This window comes from Pezoporus flaviventris, unplaced genomic scaffold (assembly GCF_033815535.1).
Source record: "Pezoporus flaviventris isolate CSIRO_AGI_PZ_B2104156 unplaced genomic scaffold, CSIRO_AGI_Pfla_v1 ptg000007l, whole genome shotgun sequence".
Taxonomy (NCBI): Eukaryota; Metazoa; Chordata; class Aves; order Psittaciformes; family Psittacidae; genus Pezoporus; species Pezoporus flaviventris.
The window spans coordinates 15,780,988-15,806,924 of record NW_026892555.1 but is presented as its reverse complement, the minus strand read 5'-3'; the positions used below and the strand labels follow the sequence as shown (position 1 = coordinate 15,806,924).

The following is a 25,937-nucleotide window of genomic DNA, read 5'->3' as shown; positions in this document are numbered from 1 at the left end:
CCCATATTGTATCATTACTAAGACATCATTAATCTCTTCTTACATATTTTTCAGCCCAAGAAGGCATCAACAGACATTTAAGACACTTTATATTGTCCATACTACATCCCTTTAAAAGTATGATCATTAATTAACATGAAAAATTAGAAGGTATGTGGAATTCAGGGTCATTATTTACAACTGGCATTCAAAGCCCTTTTAATTTCTAAAGCTTTCCTATACAAAAACCTCACTTGTTTTAACTAAAATATTTTAAAATCTATTTAGCGAAACCTATGAGATCCTCAGGTTGGAATGGATACTACTGTTGATATAGACAACAGCCTTACAGCTGCTTAACTCTTCTCTGGATAGAAGTAATGTGTTTTACTGCTTTTCTCTGGAGAAATACCTAATCGATATCAAGAAAATAAATTATTTCTGAGATAACACAATATATGTACTTTTGTTTGCTTAATTAACAGCAATACATACAAATACATGGTATTCTTAACTGGATGTATAAGTAACCTCCCTGTGAATAGCAGACTAATAAATATTTTTTGAATAAGATTAATTTAAAACTCAAGAAGTTTACGCCACAGACTGAGTCACATTCTAGAGATTCACCTACACAGAACATTCTGGAATAACTATAACATAGTTTTCACAAAAAGTCTGGTGGCATTGCAAAACCCAGGTGTTTAATTTGTGGTTTGTTGTTTTTTTTTTTTAATATAGTGACTTGAGTTGGATGGTTTAACAGTACTGAAACAAAAAAAAAAATAAGACCTTAAAGTATATGCAGCATATCATCACTTGTAACAGAGGTTCAGATTCCCGTCTGGATTTCAGTCTACTGACCCAGTTCTAAGGTTGGCAACCTGTAACTTTTGAGCTGTATGCATCTGTTCTGGAGAGGGACTGCTGAATAATTAAATTCAGGGACCTTCCTCCAAACAGCTTCTGTCATTTACAGGACAAATGACAGGAACATTAACCACCCACGTGTGAATTATTCTAGCGACCTCCCCTTTCACCAGACCTAAACTATGTAAGGTTTTGCTTTTTTGTATTGAATACAAGAAGATTGAATCTCACAGGTCTTGTGAATAGTGCACAGTACACAATCTGGGGAATCAGTTTAAAAAACAGAGGAATAACTTAAGACATATTCACCTAGGTCTGTTTTAAAACTAAGCAGGAACTCATACATACCTATATCTATCTATCTATCTATCTATCTATCTATCTATCTATCTATCTACACATAAAAAGTGTTACTTCAGTGATATGTATTATGATTTTTAATGTTTATAAAGGAACTGAAGATATAATTTGTTGCTCAAACTTTAATTTCAACCTTCTGGCACCTTCACATTTTATTGATCTTTTTCTTTCAGCTTCCAGCATGTGTTCTTTGTACATCTATTTGCTACTTGCATATTCCTGCACCATACTTTCCTCTTAATTCTTCGGCTTCATATATCCTAAATTATGTAGAAATTAGTTAAGACTTATCACAAAAGCACTTATTCTTTAATTATCATTCTAAGAGAGCTGTTCATTCCTTATTTGTTGCCTATTTTTCCTAAATGGACTTTATTTCTTGATAAAGATATGCCAAAGTACATTGTTTTCTGACAAACATAAATCTATACAAACTGCAATTCACCCCTTGCTTCTCCTACTCAATACCAATTTTTTAGTATCATAGAATTAACAAGGTTGGAAAAGACCTTTAAGATCATCAAGTCCAACCTTGATCCCAGGAATGCCAAGTGCACCGTGAAACCATGCCTTCCATCTACACTTGTTTTGAATGCTTCCAGGGACAGTGATTCCACCGCTTCCCTGGGCAGCCTGTTCCAGTGTCTGACCACCCTTCCAGTGAATAATTTTTTTCCTAATATTCAGTCTGAATCTCCCCTGGTGCAGCTTGAGGCTGTTACCTCTTGTACTTTATTTCCTCTAAAAGGAGATGAAAAAGGAAGAAAATTACTAGAATCATAGAACAGTTTGGGTTGGAAGGGACCTCAAAGATTATATAGTTACAACCCCCTTGCCATTGCAGGGGCACCTTCCACTCGATCTGGTTGCTCAAAGCCCCATCCAACCCAGACTTAAGCTTCTGGGTGTTTAAAAGGTGCTTAAAAAACATTTAAGTCTTGTCTTCTTTTTGCTTTCCTGCAGAAGAAATTGACCCTGTAGGTACATGCACAATTTATAAAGTTATTTTAATTTTAATATTGTAATAAAATATATAATATTGTGTTATTCATCACAGCAACATAACAGAAGCCAAGTGAAAAAAAAAGACCAAAAAACCCCTCTATATCTTTTTGTGTCTTTAAGTTGTAATTTATAGTATTTATATGTAAATATATGTAAAGTTTTGTAGCTTAATGATATTTAGATATCATTAGAAAAAAAAAAAGGTTTACAATACCTCATAAAATACCTATGGTCCTTGCTTTTTGTATTTAGCTCTATTTTTATGTTGACTATTTGCTGATTATAACCAGATTTTTACATATTAGGAATTTCACTACACATGAATATTTAATAATTACTACCTTTTTTTAAACTGAAAAAAGCAACAGCACTCACACAAACTTGGATGAGAACTATGCAGAGATGGCAAATGTGTAAATAGATCTGTACACATACAGATCAGATTCCACACAGATCTAACAATCCTTACAAGATTTTTTTCTTTCTCATACAGTACTTTAAGTAATAATAAAATCTAATACCAATGCATGAAGGCAGAGGATAGTCCCATGCCCTTCTTTCCCCAGTCATACACTTTAGAAGGCTACTTCCATGGAGTGTGTACCCTGGATTGCATCCATAAATTATAGTGCTTCCTGCAAAATGACCTTGGTCACTGATTTTATATCCAAATTGTGGCACACCAGGGTCCTCACAATGTGAAAGCTCAAAACCTGTGTAGGAATAAAACATTATAGTTACAAAATCAAACTGATAAATACACGAATGAAATGAAGATTTTCTGGTTTCCAGTGGAAAGAAAACATTTTCAGACTTCATGTAACAAAGTTTAAGGTTTCTTCCCCAGTTTTTACAGTCTAAGAGGGATAACTGCCTATACCCCTCACTTACAGCATACAAACAAAAATATCTGTGTCATAACATCATTCTTCCCCAAGTCCAATTAAAGACTGAAAAAGGAAATCTCTTGTCATTATCAATGAGTTCTAAAAGTATGCAATAACTTATGGCAATTAAAATGACTGTCCATTTACTTTGAGGACAATCTCATTTGTGAATAGACATTTGAAGTCTCATAAACAAAACTGCACTGTAGTTTTGTTACTGTGCATAGTAACGTCAATGGCACAATACCACTTACAGCACCATAGAAATACTGCTATATTCACCAGTCTCTACCCTAATCCTGTGTTCAATAGTTTGCAAATTCAAAAACTACCTGCAGGAAGAAATTATAATGGTGGTACAGAGAGTTCAAGCCAAACAATTTGGAAAATTTGTAGAATTAAGAGATGTGGATCAAGAAGGAAACAAAACGACTTAAACATACAGAAACAGGAAAGCATATTAGCAGTTAGGGAAGCATAAAATATAATTCAGAAGGAAGATTGTCTATTCCAAATAAGGTTTTCTGTTACTGACTGAGAAGCAGCTCAAAATCTCACTGTGTTCAAAACTAAATGCATTTTATAAATATCATGCATATCAAAGAGTTTGTAGGTTAAAAAGGTACTTTTTGTCAGATTGATATTCTTGTATGCAGGTGACATGGGAGCAAATGAAGGGCTTTTCATGTCTGCATTGTTCAATAAAGTCATTTACACAATATTTGTCCATCTGGTCAGCAGTTGGTAGCCTTTCACAGTCTCTCCTCAGGTACTGAGTCATTACTGTTGATTGATAAAACGTTATTTTATTTTACAGACAAAATGATTCATTTTGAATAAGACCGTTTTGCTGAAAAATAATCGGTCAAATGCTGTATCTTCCCTGTTCTTCCATCAGCTCACTTAACGTCTGACTCAAAATGGTTCACCTCCTGAACAGCCTACACCAACTCTGGGCTGAACTTTTCTCACTGCAAGCTAAGCTACTGTTTCTCAGTGCAGAATGCAGTGCAGAACCTCTACAAGAGGCTTATGTGAGCAGAAACTTTTGTTGCATGAAGAAACTTCTTTGATATTGCCATTCTAGATACTTATCGACCAATAAGAATTTCCTGTCATCTAAGAAAATTGCGGATCAGACTGTATGAAAAAAAGAAGTCAAAATGTGCCTTGATTCCCAAGATGTCCTCATCTCTGGATGGACTGCTTATAGACACAGAACCAAGCAGTCTATTTAACTGATCACTTCCCTCCTGAGGGTGAACATGTAACTCCATTACCTAACCATTGGTGCTAGCAGCATTTTTGCTGTCCTAGTTGTATTTCAGCTAACCACACAGAGCTGACAGTTCTAGACACCAAACCAAAGGGAAAACTATCATTCTAGAGAAGCACCTGGTAGCAAGGGGCTTAGTGAAGCAGATATGGAAAGGCAATAGCTAGAAACCATAGAATCATATGATCATAGACTAGTTAGGGCTGGCAAGGACCTTAGGATCAACAAGTTCCAAACCCTCTGCTGTAGGCAGTGACGCCTCACACTAAAACATGTGTCCTGCATTCAGCAGTAACAGTAATTTTTCTCCTTCTCAGTAGCTAGTGCAGGGCTGCGTTTTGACATTCAGCCTGGAAACAGCGCTGATAACACCAATGTTTTTTGTTGCTGCTCAGTAATGTTTACTCTGACCAAGGACTTTCTGAGTCTCATGCTCTGCCAGGGAGGAGGGAAAGCTGGGAGGAGGCAGAGAATGGACACCTGACCCAAACCCGTCAAAGAGGCATTCTATACCACAGCATGTCATGCCCAGGATGTAGAACTGGGGGCAGTTACCCGGAAGGGCTAGATCACTGCTTCGTCATGCTGGGTATCGGTCGGCAGGTGCTGAGCGGTTCTTATCTCCTTATCATTATTATTATTGGTGGTAGCAGCAGTGGCTTGTGTTATACCTTAGTTACTGGACTGTTCTCATCTCAATCCGTGGGAGTTACGTTCTTTTGATTCTCCTCCTCATCCCTCTAGGAGCGGGGGAAGGAAGCAGGGGGGTGAGAGAGAGGCTGTGTGGTTCTGGTTTATGGCTGGGCTTAAACAACCCCGCCTTGAACACTTCCAGGGATGGAGCATTCACAACCTCCCTGGGCAACCCATTTGAGTGCCTCACCACCACCACAGGAAAGAAATTCTTCCTTATATCTAATCTAAACTTCTCCTAAGTTTGAACCCATTACCCCTTGTCCTATCACTACAGTCCCTAATGAAAAGTCCCTCCCAGGCATCCTTATAGGCTCCCTTCAGATACTGGAAGGCTGCTAGGAGGTCTCCACGCAGCCTTGTCTCCTCCAGGCTGAACAGCCCCAGCTTTCTCAGCCTATCTTCACACAGGAGGTGCTCAAGTCCCCTGATCATCCTCGTGGCCCTCCTCTGGACTTGTTCCGACAGTTCCATGTCCTTTTATTATTGAGGACACCAGAACTGCACACAATACTCCAACTGAGGTCTCACGAGAGCAGAGTAGAGGGGCAGGATCACCTCCTTCGACCTGCTGGTCACGCTCCTTCTGATGCAGCCCCAGTATATGGTTGGCTTTCTGGGCTGTGAGCACACACTGTTGGCTCATGTTACGTTTCTCATTGACCAGCACCCCCAAGTCCTTCTCTGCAGGGCTTCTCTGAATCTCTTCTCCACCCCGCCTGTAGGTTTCTCACAATATGTCCCTGAAGACACAAAATATTTCATTGTAGCTTGTGGGGATTTTGTTTACTGCTTAAAAGCATTAGGGCAAGCCCATGGTTCGCATTGAACATTTCGTTGCCTACATCTACAGAAAACAAATATTAGCTGTATTTCCCAAAATGTAAAATGTCCAATGAATGATGATCAGTGGCACACTTGGAAGCTAGCAACTAGCAGCATACGCTAGGAGTCAATACTGGATCCAATCTTTCAACACCTTCATTAATGATCTGGATGGTGGGACAGGGTATACCCTTAACCAGGCTTGCTGGTAACACCAAATTGGAATGACTGTCAGTACTTCAGATGGTCGTGACCCTCCAGAATAACCTCAACAGGCTGGATAAATGGGCCAGCAATGAACCTCAGGAAGTTCAACAAAGGGAACTGCAAAATCTTGTACGTGGAGAGGAATCTTTCATCACCAGAATAAGTTGGCAGCTGCCCGGCTTGAAAGCAACTTTGCAGAACAGACTTGGGAGTCCCTGGTAGATGCCAACCTGAATATGATCCAGCAATGTGCCCTTACAGCAAAGAAGGCTAATAATAACCTGGGCTGCATTAGGAAGCATGTTGCCAGAAGACTGACAGAGGTGATCCTTCCCTTCTACCCTAAGCACTGTTGAGGCCACATCTGGAGTATGGTCTCCAGGTCTGGGCTCCCCATACACGAGAGATGTGGAATTAATGAAGAGGGTCCATTGAATGGCCACTAAGATGATTATGGGATGGAAGCATCTCTCTTATAGGTAAAGGCTGAGAGAGCTGGGACTGTCCAGCCTGGAGAAGAGAAGGCTCAGAGAGATCTTACCCATGCAAATAAATCTGACAGGATTGCATAAAGGAAATGGAGTATATAGAGCCTGGCTGGGATGGAGTTAATTTCTGTATCAGATGTAAATCTTAAGATGAAGAATCTTTTACGTATAAATTATCTTTATGAAAACATGGGTTTTAATTACACATCTAAAACTACTTGCATGCTTAGATATATTTTATGCACTAGTACAACTAACTTAAAATTATATTATTTTTTATTATCTTTTCCAAGACTGGAAAAACCTGCAAAATAAAAAACACATCAGTTTAATTATCAAACTACTTGAAGTGCCATAAAAGTAAAGGCTTTTTATGCTATGTGTTTTGATTTTTTTTGAGGTTCAATTATGAAACTATATTTTGATTAGTGATTTGCTGTTGATATAATCATTATTTGTCTTTTGACTGCATTTTCATTTTATGAGCAAAGAATTTTCATTCCTTCAAAATTAAAAATCTCTTATAACTGTTTTCACAAATACTTACTGGTATACACAAGCTGAAAACCTTCATCAGTGCCTTCCAGGTCTGAGTTAAATTCCAACCACAAATGGTTTGAAGTACTACTTAGCGTCAGGCCTCTTAATGAAGCCCCAGTATATGCACCCAGCAGGTGAGCAGTGTTGTCTTTGCCATCATAGATCTGTAAAATAAATGTGAGTTTTATAGTTTTGAATTAAAACAATGATATATTTGATTTACAAAATAATTCTGTACATTTCCACTAAGAGGGAGGTCAGCTTTGCCAAGAGAGTTCTATTGCCACTCAACCCACAGTACTATCCGGATATGCTGTTAGCCTTTCTTGAGTTAATTGTGGTGATTTTTCAAATGCAATTTAAAATATGCCTGCTACTTTTTTTTTTTTTATAACAACAGTAGTGGGAAGAGGCGCCATATCAGCTCAGTGTTTTTAAAACTCCCTGTTTTCTTTTTCATTGTCAGTATTGTAATGCTGGTTACAACCTATTAGCAAACACCTATTTTGTGTAGCTACATCTGCCTCAGGTCACTAAGGTGACATAATAAAAGCTCATATATTCACAACCTTGGCTTGTTAAATAAACCTGTGATTTAATTTTTTTTTCATATGTGAAAAGAGGTTTCAAATTTAACTGTATAGTTAAAGGAAACTAAGAAATCAAATAAAAATAACAACTGCTTCTGTGCGTTTAAAGACTAATGTAATCTATATGTAAATTGTAATACAGCACTTTTATTACTTATTTTTCTGCAAGAGTTGTTCTTTACCATATTGGAAACAGAAACTTCCACCAGACTACTGAACATATTAAGTGACCTTTTAATAATTCTCTCCAAATCTCCTGAAAAACTGGGTTGCTTTAAAACATCACAGGTTGCTGCATTACTGAAATTCCTAAAAACAATTAAACTATAAATTAACAGTAATTGTTAAGCTAACCACTATGTCCCACAGGATTCATTTTATTGATAATAACTAAACATCAATAAATGGGTTTTAAGAAAAATTTTACTTGCAAACCAGTACATTGACCTCTGAACAACTTTCAAAATGCAATATAGGTAAATTCTAAAGCTTTAGTTAAAAAAAAAAAAAGTATAGTCTCCAGTTCTGCATAAGATCTAATTGTATTAATATGAAATGTAATTAAAGCTTGCATTTGTAAACAGGAATCCATGCCACAATGAAATCAAAACAAACACACCACCAACAGGAGTAAGGCAACAAATTGTGAAATATTTGTGAAATTGAGATCAGTAATCAAGCAAGAAAAAAATGCCAGAAGACAAAATAGTTCTAAAATGGACATAGGTTTATTTTGGTAACTGCAAGGAAAATGTCCATTCCAGAAGAATTATTGTTAACCTCGTGACAGAATTTAAAAAAAAAAACAGCTTGAATTTGATGCTCTTTCTTCTAATCTCTCCAAGCTGCTTATAACTAATAACACCAAGGATCCTGGATTTATTTTTAAACACTACATAAGAATAATCCATTTCCTGCTATGTATGCATCACTAATGATTAACCAAAGAAAGTTATTGTGAGTTATACCAATTATTCACAATGTCTCGCCAGGACTTCATGGTACAAATTTTCTTCATGTTAGAATTTTCCCACAAATACTTTATTGCAGTTTCATTAAATGAACTACTATATTAAACTTATCACACTAACATACTGACATCTCTTCAGACACTAATTCTACTTTATGGGCTAACGAGCTGTCCCTCTGTATAATACTTCTAAGCCTCTATCATTTCTATAAAGGAACAAAATTTATTTGAAGAACCCTAACACTTCAGAAACTCTATGATTCTTTGAGGAGAACTGCATTTGGTTGAGGGAGAGATGTGATTCATTTGAACATAGAATCATAGAATCATAGACCAGTTAGGGTTGGAAAGGACCTTAAGATCATCTACTTCCAACCCCCCTGCCATGGGCAGGGACACCTCACACTAAACCATATCACCCAAGGCTCTGTCCAGCCCGGCCTCGAACACTGCCAGGGATGGAGCATTCACAGCCTCCCTGGGCAACTCATTCCAGTGCCTCACCACCCTAACAGGAAAGAATTTCCTTTTTATATCCAACCTAAACTTCCCCTGTTTAAGTTTGAACCCGTTACCCCTTGTCCTGTCACTACAGTCCCTAATGAAGAGTCCCTCTCCAGCATCCCTATAGGCCCCCTTCAGATACTGGAAGGCTGCTAGGAGGTCTCCACACAGCCTTCTCTTCTCCAGGCTGAACAGCCCCAACTTCCTCAGCCTGTCTTCATACGGGAGGTGCTCCAGTCCCCTGACCATCCTTGTGGCCCTTCTCTGGACTTGTTCCAACAGTTCCATGTCCTTTTGATGTTGAGGACACCAGAACTGCACACAATACTCCAGGTGAGGTCTCACAAGAGCAAAGGGGAAGGATCACCTCCTTCGACCTGCTGGTCACGCTCCTTTTGATGCAGCCCCAGGATACGGTTGGCTTTCTGGGCTGCGAGCGCACACTGCCTGCTCATGTTCATTTTCTCATCAACCAACACCCCCAAGTCCTTCTCTGCAGGGCTGTTCTGATTCTCTTCTCTGCCCAACCTGTAGATGTGCCTGGGATTGCTCTGGCCCAGGTGTAGGACCTTGCACTTGTCATGGTTAGACCTCTGGACAGCGTTCCTTCCCTCCAGGGTATCAACCGAACCACACAGCTTGGTGTCATTGGCAAACTTGGTAAGGGTGCACTCAATCCTACTGTCCATGTGATCAGCAAAGATGTTAAACAAGATATGAAACTAATTTTTTTTTTTTCATTGCTGACCTTCAAATGTTCAGATTAATATATACCCCTCTTCTTGAGACAGTTGGTTCTTCTCCCTTAGGACAATCAATGGATACATGTTTGGTAGTATAATTCTCAATTTAAGTAATGTTGTCTCTCTTGTGCTTCATTTGAGTTAATGGGTATCGTTATACAATAGATATTTCTAGCTGTATTTTAAATTATACGGTTAAGTTGCAAAGAAGAGTTAACAGCCTACGTTCTGTTGATGGGATCTGAAGAACCAGCATTTTTTTCCTCCCTGAAATAGGTGGGAGTTTTGCTAAAGATTTTGAATGAGGTAGTAATTCAGCTTCAGAATGTGATCCAGAAGACAAGATGGTATGTGAATTAAGGTAGCATCATTATCTTTTTTTGAATATAGGAATATTCTTTCTCCTAGGCCTTGCTAGCACATCTGGTTTTGTGTCACTTGGGTGCTAAATGTATGGCCAGGAATAATCATGAAAATACTATTTGGTTGGATGCATTCTGCCTTCAAGTTATTCTGTAGCATTAATGCAAAGATAATTGATTTGTGATATAATGCTTGAATATGCCAGTGACAACCTATTCAGAAAACTGAAGTCCATCTTTATGAGCTATTTTAAGACCTGATCTGTTAAATGATTACTTCAAAAGGAGGAAAGGCACAAAAAATTGCATTAATGGCTTCACATCACAGTGATACTTTGAAATGTTATAGGGAAGGATGCTAACAGTGAACACTGCTTACGTAAATATGATTTGAGCTGAGAGATGTAATGTTTAATTTGGGGAGGAGGAGTTATGTTTGCATTTACAGTCAGAGAATAAAGAAATCTTCCTAAGCTTTTGAGGGGCTCTATTGTCAAGAAATTTAAAATGGAAATTTTCAACTAGTATATTTAACTTCATAAAATTTTAGCAAGGGGATAGCATAAAGTGAATGTCTTAAATTTGTACATTTTAATCAAACTATTTTTGAGATTTGCCAGTGAAACATAAAAGGCATATGGATATGAAGATCTGTGCCTTTATAAAGAGAAGAAATAACACAAAATCAGCAGCTCAGAGCTGAGGCTGTCAACACCCTGTCAAATGTATCACTTACATCACATGCAAATAGAAGCACTAATATAAAGACAGAAAAGGGCCCATATGTTTGGGTTTTTTTTTTGTCTCCTACATTTATTATCTATTTATCACTTATGTTTTCAGGATGATATTGCTAAATGATTATGATGGCAAGTGTGGAGATTCTTAAGAAACAAATTAGCAAAAGCCCAAACATTACCTCCCTTCAAAGTCTTCAAAACCCTTCAAAAACTGAATCCTGTGCACACCTTTCAAAGCTAGCCCACAGGTGAGTCAGCAAAGGCAGTAAAACTGAATCCTCCATATTCTGCAAGAGCAGAGTGCTGAGCCAAACGCAGGCAAAGGGTACTCTTAATGCCAGTTCTATTTGGTTTAGTGACACACTGTTACCTGCCTGTTACTGCACTGATTGTTTTAGTAGAAGAAAAAAAGAAAGTTTGCTTCATTACAGTATAGAAAATAATTCTTAAATCCATTTTTTTTCCACATAGGTGTAATTTCATCTGGCACATCAGTGCTCACTGTACATACTGCCAAGCACACAACCTACTGCAAAAAAAAAAAATAAAAAATCCCTGCAAACAACTGCTCTGTTGTTCTCTTTTCATACTTAGTGTTCCTTTCTCTTTTATTTTAGGTTCACTTATGGAATCTGATTGCAGGTTTTTGAGGGGCAGTGATTTGATTTTTAACATTGGACAGAAAACTACTCAGTAATTATTACCATGCATAGGTACATATTTATTTCTGTTGAAATCTTCTGAAAATAAACAATCATATTCAATCTTCAATTTCAGTAAAATATGCCTTTCCCCCAGTAAATTGATAAAGTATACTAAAAGATCTTCAACATAAAAGAGTACTTTCTATATTCAACTGATTTCAACATGAATCGTTTTCACCACTAACAATGAACTACTCAGGCAAATAGAAGTACGACAACTCTGTTCCTTTCCATGCAAATCTGAAGGGTTTGCTTACAGCTATTGGAGACTCCAGATTTTACAAGCAAAACTCGTGGATGAAGATAAAAGCAAGGAAAAAAAGGCAAACAGATATGTTCTCACACTTTGGAATCCATGTATTCTTTCCCTCTGCTTCCCACATATGCAGTTTACTCTAAAAATGTTGAATTCTGGAAATAGCACAGAAACTCAGTTATAAGTACAATTACAAAGAAGGAGATAACTGTCATCCTGTTTCCAATTAAATGGATGGGCATGTAGTGACTGTACAGATCTTAAATTCTTCATATGCATTCATGAAACTTTCATGATTATTAATACAAGTTGTCAGACTATCAAGGGCAGGTTAAAGCCCTACACAAATAAAAGTGAGAGACATGTATTTCTCCTAATTTCCAATAAAAAACAACCAGCTAAAAAAACCACCTACAACATTAATGTATGCAGCCAGAGTAGTTACATCAAAAAAAGAAAACAGAGAATTGCATACTAAATGAAACAAATGATAAACCAAATAACTTGTTCTGATAATCTCTGTGTCTATACCAGCTCAGAACTGATAAATGGGAACTCCTCCTTCTCTTCCTGGGGAGTAACAGTAAAGGCAGTGACTTATTTCTGCTAAATATGCTGTTTCCTCCTAATGCTGTATTCTCAATCCAGCTGTTCCACTGTTTCAATCACAGTGCTTGTCAGGTACAGATCTGGTCCATGGTCACTTAATTCACGTGGTAAGCAGCAGACCCCATGACTTAACAATATATCAGAAGTTCAGTAGAATATTCAGTCTATTCAGACTTTGAATGGAATTTTATCTATGTATTGCTGGCAATCTGAAATAGTAGCTGATAAAGTAAGAAAAAGTTCATGATTAACTTCTCTGCCAACATTTTCATTTATCATAATCGAAGAAAAGAGGTGCATCATCCATTAAATGTCTAGCTCAAAACCTGAGCTTTAACTATGAAATATTCCACGGTTGCTTTACTTGTGTTTGGGGAAAGGAAGCCCTTTCTTGGAGGCTTTTGTAGAAGTGTTTTTGTTTCCAAATAGCGACTTCCTTACACTCCCTACTTCACAGTTAAAAAAGAAAAAAGGGTATATTCACAATACATCATTCAGCTGTTTGCTGTAAGACTGGATGATTTTTGGTTTTCTTTTTTTAAAACTTCTTTCCATTGCCATTTTTCATATCAGAAAAATTAATTACTTTTTACTTAGAGATTTCTTAGAGTTTTGTCAAGGCATTAATGCTTATATCCATTCACATATTAGACATTATCCATTAATGCATATTAGACAAGTTTACACTGCTGACTATTATTGATGCTTTAAAGTATAAACCTAGTGTCCTACTCCTGTAGACAAAAGTGTATTCTCCACAGTAAGCAAAATAGGCAACTTAGGCAACATTTTCCCTTTTTTTTTATTTTAGTTACCGGTTCTACAAAAATAAAAGGTAATTATTGCAAACTTATCTTCAAAGATATTTTACTGGGATTAAGTTCAATCAGCCTAAAAGAATATGGGGGGTGGGGGGGTTGGGGGGGTGGGGGTGACTGCTTTCCTGATCTTGAAGATATTAATGATAATGATAAATACTAGGCATATTCCCAAGTCAGCCACATCCTAAATCTTCAGCTGATAGTTTTTCGGCTCCTGGAGATGAGAAATAACCAATAATATTAGGGATCAACAAACAACTTCAGAAGTGGTTCCATGAGGTAAGTTACGGAATGTGTAACTGCTGCTTTCTGTTTTCTGAAACAAAACTTCTTTATTAAATAAACACCTGAATAAAAAGTCAGATAAAAATCTGTAATAAGAGCGTCATCAGAGGGATGAGGCGAGGGCTCAACAGGATACCATTCCTTCCCACAATATTAAAGGTCCAGTGCCTCTCTCTTCCTACAATATCAGATGAAAAAGGTGATAAACATACTAAATAATAATTCTGGTAAGGATTTTTTAATAGAGTGGGAGGAACTCCAACTCATTATTATAATTCAAGGCTGCTGAATTGAAAAACAGTCTAATTACTAGATATTACTTCCATTTAATAGACATCTACAAAACACTGCAAATATTTCTGCTACTGACGTTTACAGCTGAGTGGTGGCCTCCCTCCATCTATAATTAATTTGACATTCCTCTTAGTTAACATTTTTTAGTAAAACCTCTGTAGTGCATATGGTTGGAATGACAACTGAGAAATCTTAAGTGCACAGATCTTTTCAAAATTGTATGTTCTTTAAATTATTAAGGAAGAAAAAAGTTTTAACTGCTTTTATTCATGTTCATCCACATTTATATAATAACTAGCTTCCTCCCTACAGTGCTATAACTTTTACACTAAGATAATAGATTTGAATGGTTTCAGCCTAAAAAGTCTTGAGGAAATGCAGCCATATGCTTTCATTGAACGGGCATTAAAACTGTGGACAGAAATATTAGCATAATGATTTGGGTGGATAAGGATTCAAGTTCATATGTAACATCTGATTTAAATCTTATGCTGATGTTGGCTGTTTTAAAGATCTTACCATAACTTCAGCAATTCTTCTGCTTCACTAAGAAATTCCAAAACTGTTAAAATTATCTACTTACATACATCATCTGGACGTTTTTAATGGAAACTTGAATAAACAGGGGGTCTGTTTGAGGTTTTCTGACGTTCTATTTATATGCTAATAAATACTACATATCTTTCAAATTGAATCATTCTGCATGTGTTAATGTAAATATCAAAAGGTATCCACTTGGTTCTGAAGTAAGTAGTGAAACCAAAATAAAATAAACATACCTGTGCATGCTGGGTATCTATTAGTCTTTGGTTTATTTTAGTTTGTGTGTGTTTTTCTTTAAGAATGTAATACCTGGTTTCATTTAAAACTTTTTCTTTTTTTTTCCTGTTGCTTGATTTCATTTTGTATTGGTTGCTTAGGTCTGCTTATGCCTTAGGTGTAAGTAATCCCTTTTTGGCAATGTTTATGTCTGGCAACTAATGACAGAAATTGTAACCTGATGCTCAGATGGTTAAAGTTACATGAGTCTAACAGTCTGAATCATAGGCTTTTTCTTACAAATACATCTTTCCGTAATCCTTCTCATTTTAATAACTAACTGGCACACTATGGTCGAAAAACCTTTTCTTTAAATCAAACATGATTGACAGAGTACATCTTGTTCCTTTGATTTCTGGGAGGCAAGTTTAACTAATTTGAGTATTTTTAAAAATCAGACAATTATTTAATCTCTTTTATTAATATCATATTGCATTTAGTGCTAAAAGACAGCTACCATGATCATCATCAGCTTTAAATACGTAGTTTACTAAGCAATATATGCCACTGGAAATGTGTATTTTGGGGAATACAGTAATAAAATCTATGAACAAATCAAAGTAAATGCTACTGAATTTATGGAGTGAAACTGCTCTATAAAAGTCTGGAAGGTTCTAGTTTCCTGTTTTTACTTTGTTATTTGTTTATTTAATGAAAAAAATCTCTTCACATGTAATTGCTAAAATTATAATTTTTTCAGGAGATGTTATATACCACCCAAGATTAGAGTAATTTAAAGCATAAAACTCGTATACAAAATGCAGTAAGTAGACTGTGTATTAAATTAAGCTTCTGGCTGTAGTATTTATTATCTTTATATCATATAGCTCAAGTTATGAAGATACTGAGGAAGAAAACAGAATTGACAAAAGATGTAACTGATGAATATTTAGCACTAAGAATAGAATAAAAATACACATTAAGGCAATGCTTGATTTACAGTTTCAATCTCTTTTTTTTGATTATATGTAGTCAGAAAAATGCGTTTTAAGAAGCAGATTACAGAAACACCTCAGGGTGCCTGATTTACAAATGGAACTGGTTCACATATGTATTTTCCAAGGAATCTTTAATATAAATTTGAATGATACTCTACTGTCACAGACATAAACTTAAATGATATGAGAAACTACAGGTTAGTACTAAGTTACATGATTACATACCTTAAGAACATCTCCTTGGGCTAAGTGAAATGTTCTGGCAGAAATATTGATTCCTTTCCCTGCTTGTACCTGGATGCTATAAATACATTCATGGTTGTTTTCATAATTAAGAGGATAATTGGGGGACAATAAGATTCCTTCATTATTTGTCGTGGAGGCTCCACATTCAGCTGCAATCAAAAGAAAATGTTAAGGTATATTTTAGTAGAAATCATAGATAGTTTTCGTAATGGATATGATGGGAATGTTAATGCAACCTAGTCCAACATTATTAATGATTGATATCTAGAATCTAGTTCTAAATATATATTCATGAAAATGATTGAAGGCTATAATAATATTTCTGAACTGCAATACTTTAACAGAAGTTTGTTAAATAATAAGGAGATTTGATATTAATGGCATATTCCAGAATTATAATGTTTTAAATGATCTTCGTTGGATATTGTTTTGGAGGAAATACACTTGCTTTTACTTCTCCAACACAGACATTCATGAAGACACACAGATTATATGAAAATAATAGTACTCTAGAAGTCTAGATGTATATATATTTACATATACATGAACATGTATAAATATGCATACATGCAGATATAAACATCTTCACACAGATTAATGAAAAAAGAATTTTTCTCAATTACTAACTTGCTAAAAGAGTCAATAGTATAAATTTCAGTAGAAAAAAGTTATTCTGTATCTCCCAGCTAAATAACAACAACAACAACAACAAAATAATTTCATTAAAATGACTACAAAAATAGTACCACAAAAAAAACATAAAATCTTGTGGCTATGCTACATTGGGCATTAATGCCTAACTTTCACTTACTATGATATTTTGGACTACTCACATAATTAAGACTTTTTTAGCACTGAGGTATTTTAAATTAACACGGATAAACTATAACAGTTCTTTCCTTCCCTTTTTATTTAATTTTAAATTTAATTGTAATATGAAATGTTCTGGCTTATATTTGTTTCAGGATCACTTCAGTATTCTTGCCACTTATTTTATCAGTCTCGTGACAATATGCCCTTTTACTTTAACCAGGGAAATTCATTGGTTTATAATTTAACAGAATAATTAATAGTATTGTTCAAAACTATGTGGTACACTTAATGGTTTGAAAAGATGTGTAAACAATCTATGGTACCTATTTTAAGAACTACAGTTGTTTTTTAACATTATTATAATCCCCTCATCAGACTTGTTTGAGAAAAATCAAGATACTGAAATATATATTATGTATATGAAATCCACACATTATTAAAAAAATCCATTGATGAACTATTTATTCTGTATGTAGCTAACCTAAATATTATTCAGAGCCAAACCAGGCAGAGATTAAAGCAGGAGAAATGCTTGATGACTGTTTATTTCTTTAGTGATACAGAACAAGTACTTAGGTGTCATCATTTTTCTTAGAGCAGCTGGATACACACAATCTAGGCAGAAACGGAAAACCTTCTAGTCCACATGATCATGTCTATCCTTTTATTTCATTCTCAAATAAATAGGTATTTGCTATTCTCAAGGTGTATAGTTCAGGCTGAATTACAACACATCGGAGTAAGATGACTGTCATTTCAAGTTTGTGGGACATCCTTTCCCATTCCAGAGATAGAAAAGTCAAAAGGCACAAGGTAATGACAGTATTAAACTGATCCCAGAGCTCTGGTTTCATCAGAACTGTAATTTAAAGCAATTGTTTTTAAATCTTAACACAGCAGTGAACTGTTAGGACATTTTAAAGTAATACTTGAGAACCATGTTTTCTGTTAAAATAATGAAATTTTCATGTTGTACTAGTTATGAATCTGATTGCACTTAACTCAGAGGGAGAATTTTGTGTTCCAAGTTGTGGATGTTCAGGGCCAGGCTGGATGGGGCTTTGAGCAACTTTATATAGTGAAAGGTGTCCCTGTCCATGGCAGGGGGGTGGACTAGATGATCTTTAAAGTTCCCTTCCAACCTAAACCACTCTGTGACTCTATGTACTATCTCAACACTTGTGTTAGCAGACAAGTAAGCAAGTTTAGTAACAGTCGTCTTGAAAACCATATTATAAGAGAATTTCTCTTATAGCATTCAGTTACATCATTACAGTTCTATGGAAGCATACACTGTAGCCTACAATAGTAGCTTCTTCTTCTGGGATTCTTAGAAATCCCCCTTCTAAGAGGGATTCTCACAAAATCAAGTTAGCTCCTGGCTTCTCTACTTGCCTCTTGTTCTCTTGTTACTGCAAATTATGACTTTACATTAAAAAAAAAACCAACCAAACAAACAAAACCCACCCTCCAAAAAAAACAAACAACAACAACAAAAAAAAAACAACAAGCAAACAAAAAAATTCACAACTAACAAATGGAAAGCCCCAATCACAAAATGCCAAACACAAAAAAGTGCAATTCTGAGTAAGTGCTGAATCAAACAGGGAAGTGCTAAATCAAACTATTAACATTGCAAGACTTTAAAAACTGTACCATAGTTTATTCTATCTGCCCATCTCCACTTCTATCTGTAAACATGAACAAGCAACTACATTGCTTAAAACTGCATGGAATTTCAGGTAGCCTGTGATTACTTTCTATTCTTTGATAACTTTAATACTATAGCATTAATTAGAAAATATCATACTACTTCTATGTGCAGATAAATGCTGAGTTTAAAAGTGTCAGGGAAGAAATGTTAACTGAGTTCTAAAGTTTAATAGAAATACAAATACTAAACATACGTAATGTTTTAAAAATATTTGGAAAAGCATTTTGACAGGTGTTAAAATAAAAGAGACTTGAGAGCACAGTTAAGGGATAAAATTGAGTGAAAACATGTATAGAGGGAAATATAGAAGAGGAAAAAAGAAGGCACACAACACTGTTTTGAAAGTAAAGAAAAAATCACAGAGGAACAGAAAGTTTGTGACAATCTTTTTAAATATATTTAAAGCTGTTACAAGAAATTGAAAACATTTCTGTTCTGTCTTCAGATTTTGGTTTAGTAACAAACCAAATTTGAATTACAACAGCTGAAATTCAGGCTGTTTTAACACCAAAGTTAACAAAAAGTCTACTTATTTCAGATGAAACTTAGAACCTGCCCTACACACTTTGATCGTGAGAAATAAATGAAATAAGGGAAATATTACAACATCCGGCTACGTTTTCATAATTACTTTTTTTTAGCCTTATATAAAGTACAAGTAAGTAACACTAAGACTGAAATAAATAACCGTTTCTGGACATTAACAGAAATTTAGAATCTTGTCAGTATTAGAAGGAAGAATAAACAAAAACTCAAAAAAATAATGAAAGGAAAATAGTGATATAATCAGCTATTATACAAAATTACTGTTATGCTTTTGGTTATGAATGCGTGTTCATTGTACATTTCCATAATAAAACAGATGAGTTTAAGCTACTGTTTATTATTGTGTTTGAATTCTGTAATCATGTAAAATGCCAATTTTATTGTAACCAAGGAAAGAAATGCATCTGTTCGGGTAATTTAACCATTTGAAAACAATCCTTCAATGAATGGCTTTTTGAAAAGAATGTGCTCTATTAAGAAAATCTTGCAACGTTTTTCATAATTCAGCTGATGAAAGGTTCACCAGAAATAATCATCAAACAAAAATATGTGACACACTGCTACAGATTGAAATTCAGCATTGTTTTCTTCAATGCAATCGTTGGAATCAAAAGATAAGACCTACAAATAGCAGTTCTGAATTCTGAAAAGATGGTAACTCTTGGTCAGGACGTTAAGGCCAACAACTTGACTGGGCAAGTAACTGGAAGCATTCTAAAGGGATTTTATCAGGAGTGGTAGTGGGCTGCAAATTGACAGCTATTTCAGAAAGTATATCTAAATTCAGTGCTCAACTAACTAGTTCTTACAGAATCATAGAATAGTTAGGGTTGGAAAGGACCTTAAGATCATTTAGTTCCAACCTCCCTGCCATAGGCAGGGACATCTCCCACTAGACCATGTCACCCAAGGCCCTGTCCAACCTGGCCTAGAACACTGCCAGGGATCAAGAACTTCTCTGGCCAACTTGTTCCAGTGCCTCAACCACTCTCAGAGTGAAGAATATCTTCCTTATAACCAACCTAAATCAAAATTAAACCTGTTCAATTTTCAAACCATTGCACATTGTCCTTACAGTCTCATTGACCAATACCCCCCAGGTTCTTCTCCACAGGGCTGCTCTGAATCACTTCTCCGCTTAGCCTGTAGGTGTGCTTGGATTGCCCTGATCCAGGTGGAGGATCTTGCAATTGGCCTTCTTGAGTATGATGAGGTTGGCACTGGCCCATGTCTCAAGTGTGTCAAGGTCCCTCTGGATGACATCCCTTCCCTCCAGCATGTCAACCTCACCACATAGATTGGTGTCACTAGCAAACTTGCTGAGGGCACACTCAATCCCACTGCCCATATTGCCATCAAGGATGTTGAACTGGATTGGTCCCAACACTGACCCCTGAGAGACACCACTCATCACTCATCACATGGACACTGAGCCATTGACCACAACTATTTGCATCCAGTCACCCAGCCAAATTTTTATCCAGCGGGTGGTCCATCCATCAAACCCATGTCTCTAACTGAAGAAACAAGGATGGCATGTGGGCCTGTGTTCAATGCATTGCACAAGTTCAGGCAAATGACGTTAGTTGCTCTGTCCCTATCCAGCAGCAATGTAGCCCCACTGTAGAAGGACACCAAACTGGTCAGGTACGATTCGCCCTTAGTAAAGGTGGTAATCTTCAGACATTCTACCTCTCCAACTGATAGCAGGTGCAAGCAAATAAATATACTCTTATCAAAACAAGACAACAAAACAGAGGATAACAAAATGATCCTGAAAATATTAAGTTGTGACTAATACATTCTTTTCCTGAATAACCTGAATTATGAGGGCATCAAAATTTTTCAAGGTGGTTTTGGTATACTGACAGAGTACAGAGCAAAGATGAAGAAAATGAATAGAACATTGTCTTCTTCAACCAGTAAGAACAGTGGGTTTTATTTTTGTTTTATAGTGTTCTAAAAGACAGGCTATACTTTCATAAACTAGCAACTGCAGTAACTTATCATGTATCTGCAATACATGCATCTACATCATCATTGATTTGACCATTAGAAAAAAACATGTAGTTGTCTGTGCATTAAATTTGCTCTCAATATTTTTGCTCATACTTTTTTTGGCTGTTATATGACTGCATTGTTTATATTATAATGAAAGACAGTATTGTCAGATTTGAGAAGGTCCTGTATTTAAGACTTAAACATAATTATAGAGCAAGTTGATGTTTCTGCTAAAATGGCCAAATATGAAAGAAATTATTGTTATAAAAATTATTTAAATTATTATTCATAGCTTTATTAATAATAATCGCAATTGATGGCTGCAGCTGACAAGAACTGAGTGGAGTTATAATTAAACAATATGCTCTTGCACTACAAAAGGATGGAGAAATAGCATGACAAATGAGCTTCTGCATTAGTATTAACAAGAGAAGATGTATTAACAAATACATATTTTAGATTAGGACAACTTAAACAACCAAAGTGCACAATTTGCCTTTAAACTAACCATAAAATTCTTATAAACAAATAAACAAAACAACGCCAAGCATGAAAACCCAAAACAAAGCACAAAATAGAATCATAGAATAGTTAGGGTTGGAAAGAACCTTAAGATCATCGAGTTCCAATCCCCCTGCAATGGGCAGGGACACCTCACACTAAACCATCTCACCCAAGGCTCTGTCCAGCCCGGCCTTGAATACTGCCAGGGATTGAGCATTCATATCTTCCTCACCACCCTCACAGTAAAGAACTTCTTCCTTATATCTAATCTAAACTTCCCCTGTTAAAGTAATAACTTGATAACTGTTGGAATTTAGGGGAAATTTCCACACAGTAAAGAGGAACAGTTAAAAACTTTATATAAAATATTAAAATACTAAGAAAAGTTAAGAAAGTGCTTATCACATTATAATGCCATTATACTAACAGATGGTGAAACCTCAATGCCTGTATTTTGCTATCTTCAGGATATCTTATCCTTGAAGAAAATAAGGGAAATAACAACATACTTAGAAATGACAGGGGAAATATTTAAAGAGATAAAATTACTTCTGACAAACAAAAGAAAGCTTAGGAGTAGTTTGTTCTGAGAGGAATCAATGGCACATTTACAAGTGCATATCACAGTCCTTAAACTGTGAATTCATGCTGCCAAATCTTTCCACTTATTAAAAAGAAAACTCAATTAAAACTAGCAAAAAGGCAATTTTTCATACCCAGATTATTACATAATTGTGCTTTAGTTCAACACTGAATTTATTTTTTCTCTCATACAATATAACTTTTCAGACATTTCTGTTCTTCACTCCCCAGATATTCCCTGAAACGCAACTTAACTTAGACTTGGCAAAGAAGCTACACCAGTGAACAGGAAAAAAACTATCACCTTCAGAAAAATATAAGGGCCTACACAGCAGGGAAGCCATGAGGATACTAGGCTGTTTTCTTTGCATAGACACAGAAACAATTTTGGGTTATAAATTCTGACTTGACAGTTATAATGAAAGGCCATGTAATTTGGCGATTGGGAAGCCTTATAAAGGAAGGAATAAAAAAGGAAAATAAAAAAAGAAAATGGAAGAGGGCAAAAGTGAGAAAAAGAGGACATGAGAAATCCTGGCATAAAAGATATTACTTTCTACATTTCACTAGAAATTGAGGTAATTACAAGAAAGCAGTGTGTGTGCTTAATATGAACACTGCGTTTCGTTATTATTTGAATAAACCATGAAAAGAAAACACGAAACTAAGGAATGACAGTATTCTTACAGATCTTTAATCATCTTCATTCCACTACTGATAATCAGAAAAGTTTAATTTTATCTATTTTACTATCTGCACTTTAAAGTAACAATATTTGCTTTTGTTTGTTCTTGTCAATAACAGTTATAGGGAAATTCAAACTGTCTTCTTGTCAGCTAACTGTGGAATTGAAAATGATAAAGAACACTAGGCAGAGACACCTGAACTCTGAATGCATTAGAACCAGTTCAGAGGCACAAACCTCTGAAAACAGCAGAACTGCATCTTCACGAAATTAAGATGATACCTGTACTCTATATCACAAGCTGGAGACATGCCACAAACATATTGTTGAAAATGTTGATTACTTTGGACTATCCAGAGCTTAAATTTTGCTTCTAGAAAAAGCTAAAATTGAACAAGTTTTCATAATTAAGGTGTTGTGGGTTTTTTTAAGAATCTGTTAGTGAGAATCAGTACGAGGTGGTTTGGTTTGGTTTTGTTTTGCTTTTTTCACTATACATGTTGAAGTTCAAAGCAGGTGATTTAAAAATTCTTGACTTTTTTTTTAATCATCCGATACATCCACCTATCAATAGACTGTCCTGGGTCTGGCTGAGATGGAGTTAATTCATGGGAACCCATATAGTATGTGGTTCAAATCTGTGACCAAAACAGTGTTGGTAACAGACCAGTGTTTCAGCTATTGCTGAACAGTGCCTGCCCAGCACCAATGCCTTCTCTTTCTCACACTGCCCTCCTAGTAAGTAGGTACAAGACTGGGACGGGACACAGCTGTGACAACTGACTTGAATTGATCCACGAGGTATTCCATGCCATAGAGTGTAATGCTCAGCATAAAACTGGGGGAGTTTTTTCAAAGCAGTCATTGCTTGGGGATCAACTGGGCATCAGTTGGCTGGTGATGAGTGACTGCCTTTCTGTTTCTTTTCTCTCATCACTTATTAAACACTTTGTATTTTGACTCACAAGTTTGTCTTTTGTCTGTTAGTTGGTTGTTGGTTTGTTAGTTTTTTTTTTCTTTGCTTTTGACCTATTCCACAGTTTTCAGACTATTAAAAATATGCAGTAGTAAACAAAGCACTCTCAACAAAATAGTCCCGTGTGAAATTACCAGCTACTGGTTTTCTTTTCTTTTGTTTTCTCCTACAACAAGCACTTCTGAATGTTCTTGAAAAAAAAATGTGGAATTTGCCTGAATAAACAGAGGGAAAACTCAATAAAACAAACCAAAGTTTTATGATTAGCAATCAACTGCACCAAAAGACGTAAGGGCTAACAGCAGATCAAAAACTTTGAACAACTGAACAGTATGTCTGGCTTCTTCATAATAACATGAGATTAAGATAAATAAGTATTAACTTTCACAGGCTAAAGCATTTGATATTATTGCTTACTCATCATGAGAGTTCATATTCAAATAAGTATAAAAGTTTTCAGAATTGAATAATGATGTGACTAATTTCTCAGTTATTGTTATGATTTTTACAAAATTATTCATTGCATGTCTCCAGATGTATTGAAAAGGAGCATTTATTTAGGTACCAAAAAACAGCCAGGAAAAGCCAAGTGAACAAAACAATGACAGTATGTTGACTTTGTTAGTTAACTGAAACTACTATATATATACTAGAAACATAAGTGATACAATTCACAAATTACTACAGACATCTAGCCAAAAAATAAGCTGAATCATACAGTAGATTCTTGTAAATATATTGAAAATACATACATTTATTAGAAAGGAAATGTTGGGATATTAGGTATGCTGTAGATGTATATAAAAGACATAAATATGTATTCATGTGAAATTCTACCAATCATGTAATTAGTGACTGTGTTTGTTCATGTTCATCAGGATTTACATACAGTAGTATTAATCCTTTGAAGTTATTAGTCATTTAAAGGAATCAGCTAAATATACTGAAATGTGTAAAATATTTCTGAATTTGTAGGAAAATCTTGTTATAAAAATTGTTCCAGCACAATATCAAGCCCTATGTAACTCAGATACTGCTATCATTTGAGCTGTTCATCTTTAAATATTCAGTAACAAATACCTTTCTCGCTATTCGAACATTACTTTTTATTTCCAAATTTCAGTCTTATTTTCATATTTGAAAATAATGTCTTCATAAATCGAATAATAATATTATCCAATATATATATAATTTGCTTATCCAACTTCTGAGTAAGAATAGGAAAGACAGATTCTGACTCACTGGCAATTAATTTGGTTTAGAATATATTATGATTGGCTACTCTGTTTCAGGACTCAGCTCACTGGCCTTTTGTTTCCAGAAAGGGATGCTTGACAAATGTTGTGGTCAGAATTCCAAATAATCTTGTAATCCACATACATTTACAACTGCTTTTTTAATTTCTGTATATCATTGTCCAGAACTATGTCCACAATTTAATTAATGTTGAAAGAAAAAAAAAATTATTTCTGTTTTACTTAAAAAAAGTAGGATTTTCAGCTGAACGTCCTTTTTCTTGCATTAATGGAAGAGAGAATTGAATCTCCTGACCTACTTAATTTTGCCATTTATTATAGTAAAACATTTCCACCATTTCTCTGTTTATATTAAAATGTTTACAAGATCATTATCTTTCTACCTTTCCTCCTAGCCCGTCTCAGAACTCCCACCAGCTCTAAAATATTTTTATGTAGATAGTTTTGGAAATATTTCAGGTGAAACTAAAAGTTACTACTTTAAAAGTTACTGTCCTCAGTCTTCTATATTAATTTTTTTGGTCACATGACTAGAAGAACTGTGACCATCATGTGAATGGAAGCACTTTCATCATATGCTAAGGAAGCACTTGGGTCACATGACTTTAGTCTATACTGCTAAATGCATCCAATCCTGGAAAAGATCCTGGCTCACTGGCTAAATGATGAAGTATGGTATCCATCTACACTGCTCAGAGCCAAGTCTGTGTAGAGAAGTCTCGTCATGACTATAATAAATACTACATGGTAATTAGAGTCTTCTAGGTTCTATGTGGTGCTTGTGTGATCCAAAAGCACAACAATTTATTTTTATTTTTTTATGCGGGTGTGTGTTTGTGTTCAGAATAC

At 35.5% G+C, this 25,937-nt stretch overlaps 1 protein-coding gene across 3 annotated transcripts in view; it reads right to left on the bottom strand.

Moving 5' to 3' along the window:
• The window catches only part of CSMD3 (CUB and Sushi multiple domains 3), a 601,317-nt gene that overhangs the window by 200,764 nt on the left and 374,616 nt on the right, over nucleotides 1-25,937 (bottom strand). For all 3 annotated transcript variants that reach the window (XM_061447844.1, XM_061447845.1, XM_061447846.1), the window contains 3 exons: nucleotides 15,991-16,160; nucleotides 7,138-7,294; nucleotides 2,736-2,927 (listed from right to left, as the gene is read on the bottom strand). In XM_061447844.1, coding sequence (XP_061303828.1) covers nucleotides 2,736-2,927; nucleotides 7,138-7,294; nucleotides 15,991-16,160 — 519 coding nt within the window. The remainder of the gene's footprint in view (nucleotides 1-2,735; nucleotides 2,928-7,137; nucleotides 7,295-15,990; nucleotides 16,161-25,937) is intronic.